This window comes from Orbicella franksi, chromosome 1, assembly GCF_964199315.1.
Source record: "Orbicella franksi chromosome 1, jaOrbFran1.1, whole genome shotgun sequence".
NCBI classification, from domain to species: Eukaryota; Metazoa; Cnidaria; class Anthozoa; order Scleractinia; family Merulinidae; genus Orbicella; species Orbicella franksi.
Genome location: NC_138145.1, coordinates 27,237,290 through 27,250,994, shown reverse-complemented (window position 1 = coordinate 27,250,994; position 13,705 = coordinate 27,237,290). Strand labels below are relative to the sequence as shown.

The following is a 13,705-nucleotide window of genomic DNA, read 5'->3' as shown; positions in this document are numbered from 1 at the left end:
ATTCATTCATGTTAAAGGGGCCAATTGCATGCAGAAAATAACTTCAAGTTGGGGGAGAAATTAGCCGTTATTTGCTTTAAGTACGTCCCTTGGAAGAAGTATTTAAAACGTCTCATCATAACCTAGATGCATAGTACACCTCTGACACAATATTATTGTATGGTATCCCTGGGTGAATTCGGTTAAGATCTCGCCAGCTCATCGCTCTAATAGTAAACCAAGAAACGGAGAAAAAAGTAGTGCTAGAATTAACGCAAGGTTCTTGCGCATGCATACACCAGGATTTTCCCTGTGGAATGAATTTCGAGGTTTACTGTTTGTAAATTCTTTATTTAGATCTGTTCTTCCTCCCTTTTTCTTTTACAAACAGTTTTTTTTTTTTTTGTATTTTCTTCTCACTGTTTCACCGTACGTTCTCAGTGGTTCTTTGAAGAAAGTGTTACAAGTACAATTTTCAAGTGTTACACCAGAAGGTAGCGAAATGAAAGTATGACTTATTATCGTAATTTTACGGTATACAGGTATGCTGTCTGTGATTAGAAAAGGTAGGGCTGCGACATCTTAAACAACGCATATGCTCCTACGGCGTCCAGCACCAGAGTGCAACCAATCTTGATAAAGCGGCAGACTCGAGCAGTTGTTGTATACCGCAGAGCGTTTGTTGTCGACGCTTCAGGCGTTTTTTTCCTCTGGCGGAGTCTCGTGATCGTCTTTGACCTCTATTCTTTTCAGCTTTTCTTGCATCTCTTTCATCTGTAAAAACAGCTTGGCTTGTATTTTCGCATCTTTCTTCACGATCTCTCTCTTAGCCTGGGCTCTCAGCTGGAGCCTTTTCACCTTCGCCTGTGCTTCCTTGCACATTTCTTCAACACCGTCAAGATCATCGAAGTACTTGTCGACGCGTCTCTCGAGTTCACCTAACTGTCTCTTCAGTTTGTCCGCAGTGCTCTCCTGTTTGTTCAGTGAATAAGATTCTGATTTCAGATGATCTTTAACAGCACCGGGATTCATTTTGTTCGTGTTTGTATTCGTAGAAAACGCTTTCTTCTGATCAATAAAATTGTAGCTAGCAATGCAAGTCGCTCTCAGAGCGTTTCCAACTTTGCTTAGGTTTCAAAACGTAAACCTACGTAACAATTGAATCTTGTTCTCATTAACAAAGCGCGCGCCTCTTGCGAACGGAGGCGCGCGCTTGGAGCATTACCTTTGTAACTCGTAGATTTATATAATAATTTCTACTTTCAGTCTTAATCGTATTTATAGTCATAAGAAATGTTTCAAAATAAATGTTGGAAAGTGATCACTAATTTGTGTTAACGGTATATATTTCATTTTACTTTGATCATTTTCTTTTAGGTTCCCCATGCAGAAAGCGCTGGTAAGGTACTAGAATTTGATACTACGCCCCGTCCACACCATGCCGAAGAAACTTAAAAACGGCGTTTTTACTCTGAAAACGCATCAAACGTTTTCCGTCCACACTACGCTGGAGGAATTTAAAAACGCACAACTTGTGTTTGAAAAATACTCGGCAGGGAAATCACATAATTATCGTGACGCCATCGTTTTCAAAACAACTCCGTTTCAAACTATTTTCCGTCCCCACGAAAACGAAAAGCCGGCGTTTGAAATTCCTCCGGTTTGACGAGCGTTTTCGTAAAGCTTCGTTTTCGTGACGGATTATTGTGCACGGTAGGCCTAATATAGTAGAAATAAAGCTGTTAAACGTATTTCGCATAATTTGTCAGCCGATATGAAGTATGAGCTACAAGGACTGAAAAGCGATTACGTTGCCATGGCGAAGGATTTGGTAGCGCTGAACCGAATTCTGGAAGAACAAAGGCGCGAATTACTTGAATGAGGCATTCATTCATCATAAAACCTGGGCCGATTGCATGCAGAAAATAACTTCAAGTTGGAGGAGAAATTACCCGTCATTTGCTTCTAGCTGTATGTCTCTTGGAAGACGTATGTTAAACGTCTCATCATTTTCCGTTTAACCTAGATGTATTTTTTACATCTCTGACACATTGTATGATATTCCTGGTTGAATTCGGTTAAGATCTCGCCAGCTCATCGATCTAATTGTAAACTGAGAAATGGAAAAAATAGCAGTGCTAGAATTAAAGCGAGATACTTGCGCATGCATAAAACAAGATTTTCCCTGTGGAATGAAATACGAGGTTTACTGTTAATTGTAAATTCTTTATTTAGATCTGTTCTTGCTCTCTTTTCCTACATTTTTTTTTTACAAACATTGTTTTTGTATTTTCTTCTCACTATTTAACGTACGTCTACAGGCTTTACAAGAATAGTTGGTCGAGTAGTCAGTGCGAGACGGTAGACAATGAAATTATTAATTTAAAAAAAGTTTTCAGTGGTTCTTTGAATAAAGCTTTACAAGTAGAATTCTTCGAGTACTACACCAGAAGGTAGCGAATTAAAATTATTATACAGTTCTCAGTGCTTCTTTGAAGAAAGTCTTACAAGTACAATTTTCAAGTGCTACGCCAGAAGATAGCCAACTGAAATTATGACTTATTATCGTAATTTTACGGTATACAGGCATGCTATCTGTGATTAGAAAAAATAGGGCTGCGTCATCTTAAACAACGCATATGCTCCTACGGCGTCCAACACCAGAGTGCAACCAATCTTGATAAAGCGGCAGACTCGAGCAGTTGTTGTATACCGCAGAGCGTTTATTGTCGACGCGTCAGGCGTTTTTTCCTCTGGCGGAGTCTCGTGATCGTCTTTGACATCCATTCTTTTCAGCTTTTCTTGCATCTTTTTCATCTGTGAAAAGAGCTTGGCTTGTATTTCTGCATCTTTCTTCACGATCTCTCTCTTAGCCTGGGCTCTCAGCTGGAGCCTTTTCACCTTTGCCTGTGCTTCCTTGCACATTTCTTCAACATTGTCCAGATCATCGAAGTACTTGTGGACGCGTCTCTCGAGTTCACCTAACTGTCTCTTCAGTTTGTCCGCAGTGTTTTCCTGTTTGTTCAGTGAATAAGATTCTGATTTCAGGTGATCTTTAACAGCACCGGGATTCATTTTGTCCGTGTATGTATTCGTAGAAAACGCTTTCTTCTGATCGATAAAATTGTAGCTAGCAATGTAAGTCGCTCTCTGAACGTTTCCAACTTTGCTTAGGTTTCAAAACGTAAACCTACGTAACAATTGAATCTTGTTCTCATTAACAAAGCGCGCGCCTCTTGCGAACGGAGGCGCGCGCTTGGAGCATTACCTCTGTAACTCGTAGGTTTATATAATAATTTCTACTTTCAGTCATAATCGTATTTATAGTCATAAGAAATGTTTCAAAATAAATGTTGGAAAGTGATCACTAATTTGTGTTAACGGTATATATTTCATTTTACTTCGATCATTTTCTTTTAGGTTCCCCATGCAGAAAGCGCTGGTAAGGCACTAGAATTTGATACGACGCCCCGTCCACACCATGCCGAAGAAACTTAAAAACGGCGTTTTTACTCTGAAAACGCATCAAACGTTTTCCGTCCACACTACGCTGGAGGAATTTAAAAACGCAACAACTTGTGTTTGAAAAATACTCGGCAGGGAAATCACATAATTATCGTGACGCCATCGTTTTCAAAACAACTCCGTTTCAAACTATTTTCCGTCCCCACGAAAACGAAAAGTCGGCGTTTGAAATTCCTCCGGTTTGGAGAGCGTTTTCGTGACGGATTATTGTGCACGGTAGGCCTAACATCGTAGAAATAAAGCTGTTAAATGTATTTCGCATAATTTGTCAGCTGATAGGAAGTATGAGCTACAAGGACTGAAAAGCGATTACGTTGCCATGGCGAAGGATTTGGTAGCGCTGAACCGAATTCTGGAAGAACAAAGGCGCGAATTACTTGAATGAGGCATTCATTCATCATAAAACCTGGGCCGATTGCATGCAGAAAATAACTTCAAGTTCGAGGAGAAATTACCCGTCATTTGCTTCTAGTTGTATGTCTCTTGGAAGACGTATGTTAAACGTCTCATCATTTTCCGTTTAACCTAGATGTATTTTTTACATCTCTGACACATTGTATGATATTCCTGGTTGAATTCGGTTAAGATCTCGCCAGCTCATCGATCTAATTGTAAACTGAGAAATGGAGAAAATAGCAGTGCTAGAATTAAAGCGAGATACTTGCGCATGCATAAAACAAGATTTTCCCTGTGGAATGAAATACGAGGTTTACTGTTAATTGTAAATTCTTTATTTAGATCTGTTCTTGCTCTCTTTTCCTACATTTTTCTTTTACAAACATTGTTTTTGTATTTTCTTCTCACTATTTAACGTACGTCTACAGGCTTTACAAGAATAGTTGGTCGAGTAGTCAGTGCGAGACGGTAGACAATGAAATTATTAATTTAAAAAAAAGTTTTCAGTGGTTCTTTGAATAAAGCTTTACAAGTAGAATTCTTCGAGTACTACACCAGAAGGTAGCGAATTAAAATTATTATACAGTTCTCAGTGCTTCTTTGAAGAAAGTCTTACAAGTACAATTTTCAAGTGCTACACCAGAAGGTAGCGAACTGAAAGTATGACTTATTATCGTAATTTTACGGTATACAGGCGTGCTATCTGTGATAAGAAAAGGTAGGGCTGCGTCATCTTAAACAACGCATATGCTCCTACGGCGTCCAGCACCAGAGTGCAACCAATCTTGATAAAGCGGCAGACTCGAGCAGTTGTTGTATACCGCAGAGCGTTTATTGTCGACGCGTCAGGCGTTTTTTCCTCTGGCGGAGTCTCGTGATCGTCCTTGACTTCTATTCTTTTCAGCTTTTCTTGCATCTTTTTCATCTGTGAAAAGAGCTTGGCTTGTATTTCTGCATCTTTCCTCACGATCTCTCTCTTAGCCTGGGCTCTCAGCTGGAGCCTTTTCATCTTCGCCTGTGCTTCCTTGCACATTTCTTCAACATTGTCCAGATCATCGAAGTACTTGTGGACGCGTCTCTCGAGTTCACCTAAATGTCTCTTCAGTTTGTCCGCAGTGTTTTCCTGTTTGTTCAGTGAATAAGATTCTGATTTCAGGTGATCTTTAACAGCACTGGGATTCATTTTGTCCGTGTATGTATTCGTAGAAAACGCTTTCTTCTGATCGATAAAATTGTAGCTAGCAATGTAAGTCGCTCTCAGAACGTTTCCAACTTTGCTTAGGTTTCAAAAGGTAAACCTACGTAACAATTAAATCTTGTTCTTATTAACAAAGCGCGCGCCTCTTGCGAACGGAGGCGCGCGCTTGGAGCATTACCTTTGTAACTCGTAGATTTATATTATAATTTCTACTTTCAGTCTTAATCGTATTTATAGTCATAAGAAATGTTTCAAAATAAATGTTGGAAAGTGATCACAAATTTGTGTTAACGGTATATATTTCATTTTACTTTGATCATTTTCTTTTAGGTTCCCCATGCAGAAAGCGCTGGTAAGGCACTAGAATTTGATACTACGCCCCGTCCACACCACGCCGAAGAAACTTAAAAACGGCGTTTTTACTCTGAAAACACATCAAACGTTTTCCGTCCACACTACGCTGGAGGAATTTAAAAACCCAACAATTTGTGTTGGAAAAAAGTCGGCAGGGAAATCACATAATTATCGTGAGGTCATCGTTTTCAAAACAACTCCGTTTTCAAACTATTTTCCGTCCCCACGAAAACAAAAAGCCGGCGTTTGAAATTCCTCCGGTTTGGAGAGCGTTTTCATGACGGATTAGTGTGCACGGTAGGCTTAATATCGTAGAAATAAAGCTGTTAAACGTATTGCGCATAATTTGTCAGCTGATATGAAGTATGAGCTACTAGGACTGAAAAGCGAATGCGTTGCCATGGCGAAGGATTTGGTAGTGCTGAACCGAATTCTGGAAGAACAAAGGCGCGAATAAGTTGAATGAAGCATTCATTCATCATAAAGCATGGGCCAATTGCATGCAGAAAATAACTTCAAGTTGGAGGAGAAATTACCCGTCATTTGCTTCTAGCTGTATGTCCCTTGGAAGACGTATGTTAGACGTCTCATCATTTTCCGTTTAACCTAGATGTATTGTACATCTCTGACATATTGTATGATATTCCTGGGTGAATTTGGTTAAGATCTCGCCAGCTCATCGATCTAATTGTAAACCGAGAAACGGAAAAAATAGCAGTGCTAGAATTAAAGCAAGATACTTGCGCATGCATACACCAAGATTTTCCACATGGAATGAAATACGAGGTTTATTGTTTGTAAAGTCTTTATTTAGATCTGTTCTTGCTCTCTTTTCCTACATTTTCCTTTTACAAACAGTTTTTTTTCCATTTTCTTCTCACTGTTTCACTTCAGTCTACGGGCTTTACAAGAATAGTTGGTCGAGTAGTCAGTGCCAGAAGGTAGAGAGTGAAATTATTAATTTAAAAAAGTTGTCAGTGCTTCTTTGAATAAAACTTTACAAGTATAATTCTTCGAGTACTATACGAGAAGGTAGCGAATTAAAATTATTAAACAGTTCTCAGTGCTTCTTTGAAGAAAGTCTTACAAGTACAATTTTCAAGTGCTACACCAGAAGGTAGCGAACTGAAAGTATGACTTATTATCGTAATTTTACGGTATACAGGTATGCTATCTGTGATTAGAAAAGGTAGGGCTGCGACATCTTAAACAACGCATATGCTCCTACGGCGTCCAACACCAGAGTGCAACCAATCTTGATAAAGCGGCAGACTCGAGCAGTTGTTGTATACCGCAGAGCGTTTATTGTCGACGCGTCAGGCGTTTTTTCCTCTGGCGGAGTCTCGTGATCGTCTTTGACATCTATTCTTTTCAGCTTTTCTTGCATCTCTTTCATCTGTAAAAACAGCTTGGCTTGTATTTCTGCATCTTTCTTCACGATCTCTCTCTTAGCCTGGGCTCTCAGCTGGAGCCTTTTCACCTTCGCCTGTGCGTCCTTGCACATTTCTTCAACATTGTCCAGATCATCGAAGTACTTGTGGACGCGTCTCTTGAGTTCACCTAAATGTCTCTTCAGTTTGTCCGCAGTGCTCTCCTGTTTGTTCAGTGAATAAGATTCTGATTTCAGGTGATCTTTAACAGCACCGGGATTCATTTTGTCCGTGTATGTATTCGTAGAAAACGCTTTCTTCTGATCGATAAAATTGTAGCTAGCAATGCAAGTCGCTCTCAGAGCGTTTCCAACTTTGCTTAGGTTTCAAAACGTAAACCTACGTAACAATTGAATCTTGTTCTCATTAACAAAGCGCGCGCCTCTTGCGAACGGAGGCGCGCGCTTGGAGCATTACCTTTGTAACTCGTAGATTTATATAATAATTTCTACTTTCAGTCATAATCGTATTTATAGTCATAAGAAATGTTTCAAAATAAATGTTGGAAAGTGATCACAGATTTGTGCTAACGGTATATATATATCATTTTACTTCGATCATTTTCTTTTAGGTTCCCCATGCAGAAAGCGCTGGTAAGGTACTAGAATTTGATACTACGCCCCGTCCACACCACGCCGAAGAAACTTAACCGTGACCGACGTTTTCACTCTTAAAACGCATCAAATGTTTTCCGTCCACACTAAGCTGGAGGAATTTAAAAACCCAACAATTTGTGTTGGAAAAAAGTCGGCAGGGAAATCACATAATTATCGTGAGGTCATCGTTTTCAAAACAACTCCGTTTCAAACTATTTTCCGTCCCCACGAAAACGAAAAGTCGGCGTTTGAAATTCCTTTGGTTTGACGAGCGTTTTCGTAAAGCTTCGTTTTCGTGACGGATTATTGTGCACGGTAGGCCTAATATCGTAGAAATAAGGCTGTTAAATGTATTTCGCATAATTTGTCAGCCGATATGAAGTATGAGCTACAAGGACTGAAAAGCGATTACGTTGCCATGGCGAAGGATTTGGTAGCGCTGAACCGAATTCTGGAAGAACAAAGGCGCGAATTACTTGAATGAGGCATTCATTCATGTTAAAGGGGCCAATTGCATGCAGAAAATAACTTCAAGTTGGAGGAGAAATTACCCGTCATTTGCTTCTAGTTGTATGTCTCTTGGAAGACGTATGTTAAACGTCTCATCATTTTCCGTTTAACCTAGATGTATTTTTTACATTTCTGACACATTGTATGATATTCCTGGTTGAATTCGGTTAAGATCTCGCCAGCTCATCGATCCAATTGTAAACTGAGAAGTGGAGAAAATAGCAGTGCTAGAATTAAAGCGAGATACTTGCGCATGCATAAAACAAGATTTTCCCTGTGGAATGAAATACGAGGTTTACTGTTAATTGTAAATTCTTTATTTAGATCTGTTCTTGCTCTCTTTTCCCACATTTTTCTTTTACAAACATATTTTTTGTATTTTCTTCCCACTGTTTCACTTACGTCTACAGGCTTTACAAGAATAGTTGGTCGAGTAGTGAGTGCCAGAAGGTAGAGAATGAAATTATTAATTTAAAAAAGTTGTCAGTGCTTCTTTGAATAAAGCTTTACATGTCTAATTCTTCGAGGACTACACCAGAAGGTAGCGAATTAAAATTATTATACAGTTCTCAGTGCTTCTTTGAAGAAAGTCTTACAAGTACAATTTTCAAGTGCTACACCAGAAGGTAGCGAACTGAAAGTATGACTTATTATCGTAATTTTACGGTATACAGGCGTGCTATCTGTGATTAGAAAAGGTAGGGCTGCGTCATCTTAAACAACGCATATGCTCCTACGGCGTCCAGCACCAGAGTGCAACCAATCTTGATAAAGCGGCAGACTCGAGCAGTTGTTGTATACCGCAGAGCGTTTATTGTCGACGCGTCAGGCGTTTTTTCCTCTGGCGGAGTCTCGTGATCGTCTTTGACTTCTATTCTTTTCAGCTTTTCTTGCATCTCTTTCATCTGTAAAAACAGCTTGGCTTGTATTTCTGCATCTTTCTTCACGATCTCTCTCTTAACCTGGGCTCTCAGCTGAAGCCTTTTCACCTTAGCCTGTGCGTCCTTACACATTTCTTCAACATTGTCCAGATCATCGAAGTACTTGTGGACGCGTCTCTCGAGTTCACCTAACTGTCTCTTCAGTTTGTCCGCAGTGTTTTCCTGTTTGTTCAGTGAATAAGATTCTGATTTCAGGTGATCTTTAACAGCACCGGGATTCATTTTGTTCGTGTTTGTATTCGTAGAAAACGCTTTCTTCTGATCAATAAAATTGCAGCTAGCAAGTCGCTCTCAGAACGTTTCCAACTTTGCTTAGGTTTCAAAACGTAAACCTACGTAACAATTGAATCTTGTTCTCATTAACAAAGCGCGCGCCTCTTGCGAACGGAGGCGCGCGCTTGGAGCATTACCTTTGTAACTTGTACATGTAGATTTATATAATAATTTCTATGTTAAGTCTTAATCGTATTTACGGCGTTTTAAATTCCTCCGGTTCGAAGAGCGTTTTCGTAAAGCTTAGTGTGGATTAGTGTGCACGGTAGGCCTAATCGTAAGAATAAAGCTGCGTTTTCCAATTTCTCCAGCCTAATGACGCTGCCTTAAAGCACATGGGCGGTACCGTTTACGAGCTTTTTCGTTGCAATGTTTGCAAGAGTCCTTCAGTGCAAGTATTTGAGAAAACAACACACAAGGAAAGCAAACAAACTTGGAGTCAGTAAAAGTCACCAGGATACTGTTTTGTTGCTCATTGATGACAAGTGCAATTAAGTTTTCAATACATTTTTTGTAGGAAAAAACCTTTTTTTGTCAGTTTTTGTTGCATGCAAACGTCTCATCTGATGATGGTAATAATGTAATGCATCTTTATAGCGTTCAAATCCGCAGAATGCTTCATAAGATTTACGACAAATATCAAATGAAAACGGTCTTTAATAGAATAACGTATGGCAAAGATGAAAAGCTAAATACGGAATAAAACGATGCGAAAATACAAATATTTAACAACTATTCACCGAAGTAGAGGTGAATGGTACTTGTTAATCACCTCGGGCTTAACCAATCTGAGCGCGCGAAAAGCACTATTCACTTGTGTGGTATATACCAAACGGTACTACTTAATGCCCGGGCCTCCCAGTATAAAAAAACTTTTAGAAGTATATAACTTAGAACCCAAGAATATACAGATAGGCTTGCAATCTAAAAATAATGAGCCAAGATCTCAGGTGGAAACTGGCAAGAGGGTGACCTTACCCTGCACCCACAACAAATGAACATCCTACAATCCCATTCAAAACACGGTTACACTGTTTAAAAAAAAACTTAAGAAACCAAGAACGGGCAGGGGGTGAATGGGGCTTACAGTGCCCTCAGCCTTCCCTAAATCTGCCCATAATACTCATACATACAAGCATGACCTCTTGACAAATAAAGATAAGGACAGTCACTACTGGTTTCAAGATGTTACCGCTAATATCAATATTGCCAATATGCTAGACATTAAGAGCTTTGAAATGAGCCTTTACATACAAGTAAAGAGCTGGATTTGAAAGAACACTAATATAACATTGAGTGTGAACTTCCTGCAAAGATGGTTACAATATAGATATGTAAAAAAAATCAGAAAACAGGGTCTGTAGCACCCTCATACTTATGTCCGGATTTGTAAGAACACTAATACAAATTTTATTGAATTATTTATTAATTACTTACTTAATTTATTTATTTACCTATCAATTCTATTAGTGATATATGTACGTGTATAATATTTCTCTGAAATTTTGGTAAGTGATAATTCACAAATGAAAAAGGTAAAAATTGAGTCCCTGACAGGAGTATTCTGCATACCAGTCACATGCTATGTCCACTGAGCTATGATCCAGAAAGACTTGTGGTGAGCTACTAGGCCACTAATCACTTAAAATCATTGAAAGAAACCATAAGCCCAGGTGGGGTGCGGGGGGACTCCCATGTGAAAGGTCAGGGATGTTTGTCGCCTTGCTTAGGGGTGTAAATCACAGATTTCCAGTCTCACCTAAGGCATTCAGGACGAAACACCACTATTTTTAGCTGTCAACGTATAAATATCATATAGGGTTGCACTCGAGGAAATATCAAAAAAAGCATTTGTGTCAAAATACATGTAAGCAATTAAATAGAATGGTATTTCAGAGTCGTCATGACACCATGTACAAAATGATGCATACAGTGTAATTAATTAATTAATTAATTAATATGCAACGTCATTCAAATAGTTTGGCATGTTTTAAAGTGGCATCTTTTAGGCTCAAATTAAGCTTGAACCACATCCAGATTGGTCTCCTCAATTGAGGGGTTAATTTTAAATTTTTGGACAACTGTTGGGCCAGTAGGCTTGAACACAGACTTTATCTAGACCCAACCAATTGAAAATCTTGTTCAGAAATTGACAGTACATTCACTACTGCACCTCCATTTCACAAGTTTTGAAGAAGTCCTTTTGTAATTTCAGATACTGCCACATCTACTGGCCTTTCTCCTACTGAATTTTTCAAATCTAATTTTGCATGATTTCTAAGAAAGAAGTCCACATACTCCTTTCCCCCATTTTCTTTGAAATCTTTGGGAACAATAGCCAGTTTCGAGTCGACTGTTGCAAGAATGTGAAGGGGGCTATTTCCTGCCCGGTCTTGAGAATTGATATCTGTGCCACATTGCAGTAGAATTTCTATTACTTTTCTGTTGGGTACTCTGAATATTTCATTCATGGAGACTTTGTTGTGAACTTCGATAATTGAATCCCAGACTGCCAAATGAAGCAGGTCAGAACCTTGTGAATTCTGTAAGTTCAGATCCACTATTGCTTTGACCATGTCTAACTTCCTTTTGCCTTCTTCATGACTTGGAGTATCAACATTGCACAAGATACAGATGAAATAGAAGGCCAGAAGAAGATCATGGTCAAAAGCCCATTTGTGCTCTTGGAACTCAAAAGAAGAAACACTCTGGTGTTCCTCTTTCTTTGCCAAAAGCCCAAGCCAAGCTGATATAAACTGATAAGCTGGCTCAAGATCGGCAATCTTCAAATGTACTTTGGTTTCAATCATGCATGCCAAGTGCACAAGGAATCTTCTCAAGATTTCTTTGCTTTCAAGAGAAGATACCAATTTGTATGATAAGGCATGGCTGTAGAAAGAAGCAGCCATCTTGAGGTCACCTTTGTGGGCTAAAACCACAGCTTTGTGTAAAAGTGGCTGGAGAAGTTCTGGTGTATGAAGAGCACCAAGTAGCCTGTCTCTGATGATGAAACCCTCCATGCGAATGGCTTCATTGTTCATACTCAATGCCTCAAGTTCTTTAAGGCTCTGGCTTTCTGCTTGATTGCTATAAAGAACCAAAGGGGGCTTCACGTTTTGCTTTGTGATAATAGGAGGTCTGAAACGCTCCTTTGTTGCTCTTAGCATCAGCTGATATCCATGTTGGATGGATGTGCTATCATCATCATCACCCTCTCCCTCACTTTGCCCTTCACTAGGATACTCAATGTCTTCTATGTCAATAAGCGTTGCATGGGAGGCACCAAGAAGTTCCAGGGCATCAATCTTCTGCTCTCTACTGCAATCAGGCTGTGAAATGATCCACTCAACCACTTCATCATGACATCCACAGCAAGCTCGCTGCAGGGGAGTCAGTCCTTCTGCATCAACTACATCCAGCTGAGCTCCATGCTTAACCAGCTCCTTCACTGTTTCCAAACAACCCTTCTCTGCAGCAAAGTGCAGTGCACTGGAACCATGGGAATTATTAGCATTTGGGTCTGCACCTTGTTCCAGCAGGTACACCACCAGTGATGGGTCCTTATATCCAGACAAGGCTGTCACAGTCAAAGGGGTATTGCCATTTCTGCCCACTTCTCCAACATCAGCTCCATTTTCGACAAGGAACTTCACAAGTTCAAGCTGGATGGGTACGTCCGGTTTTCCTAGAAGTACCTGACGTGCTCTGTTTGAATGAAAATACTGACATGCCATGAAAAGAGGGTTGGAGCCGACCCTTGATTTGTGATTGATATTTGCACCATTGCTAACAAGAAGCTTGACGAGGTCAAATTTACACCATGCTGCCGCACACCACAAAGGTGTTACATCCTCACCAATCTCATAGCCAAAACTACAGGTTTTGACATTGTCATCTGTGCAGCAACCCACTAAAACTGTTCCTTGCTCTTCAATGTCAACAAGCTTCCCTTCAATGAGACTTTTGGCCAAGTCCACGTGACCGCATACCACAGCCAATAAGAAAAGGCTGCTCTCTTCCCCTCTGTGAGGATATCCAAGTTTTGTCTTCATGAGTTGCCTTTGTTCCTCGAAGGTCAAATGGTGGTTTTCGAACAACGGAAACAACGACTGCCCAGCAATTACTTTTTCGATCGCTTCTCGTTCTAATTCGCTTCTTTGACTCTTGAAGTCGAAGGTCTTGATGTGGTTCGAGAATTCGAGACTGATCATTTTGGAATTCAACTTTTTCGTGGATAAAAAATGTGTAACGAGCAAAGCAATTCGCATAAAATCTTTTAACGTGTCACCAGCTGAAACCGGTGGTGATTTGCAATGCAAATACGTCTCAGATTTGACACAGGTGCCACACAAAATACGCAAAATGTCTCCGGCATTCAGACAACATGTCAGACAAAATCATAAGCTTGTCATGTGATACGATTTTGGCACTGCTCCACCCTTGTTAGTGACAATAAAATTCCTTTCATACCCTAGAGGAACACCACTTTCGACCAGAATTGGT

The 13,705-nt window shown here is 39.9% G+C and overlaps 1 protein-coding gene across 1 annotated transcript; it reads right to left on the bottom strand.

The window, feature by feature from the left end:
• Positions 1-9,146: 9,146 nt before the first annotated feature.
• LOC145500267 (protein fem-1 homolog B-like) lies at positions 9,147-13,658 on the bottom strand. Its single transcript, XM_081479769.1, has one exon. It carries the CDS (start codon positions 13,468-13,470, stop codon positions 11,383-11,385), a length of 2,088 nt encoding a protein of 695 aa, XP_081335895.1. The 5' UTR covers positions 13,471-13,658; the 3' UTR covers positions 9,147-11,382.
• Between the last annotated feature and the right edge of the window lie 47 nt (positions 13,659-13,705).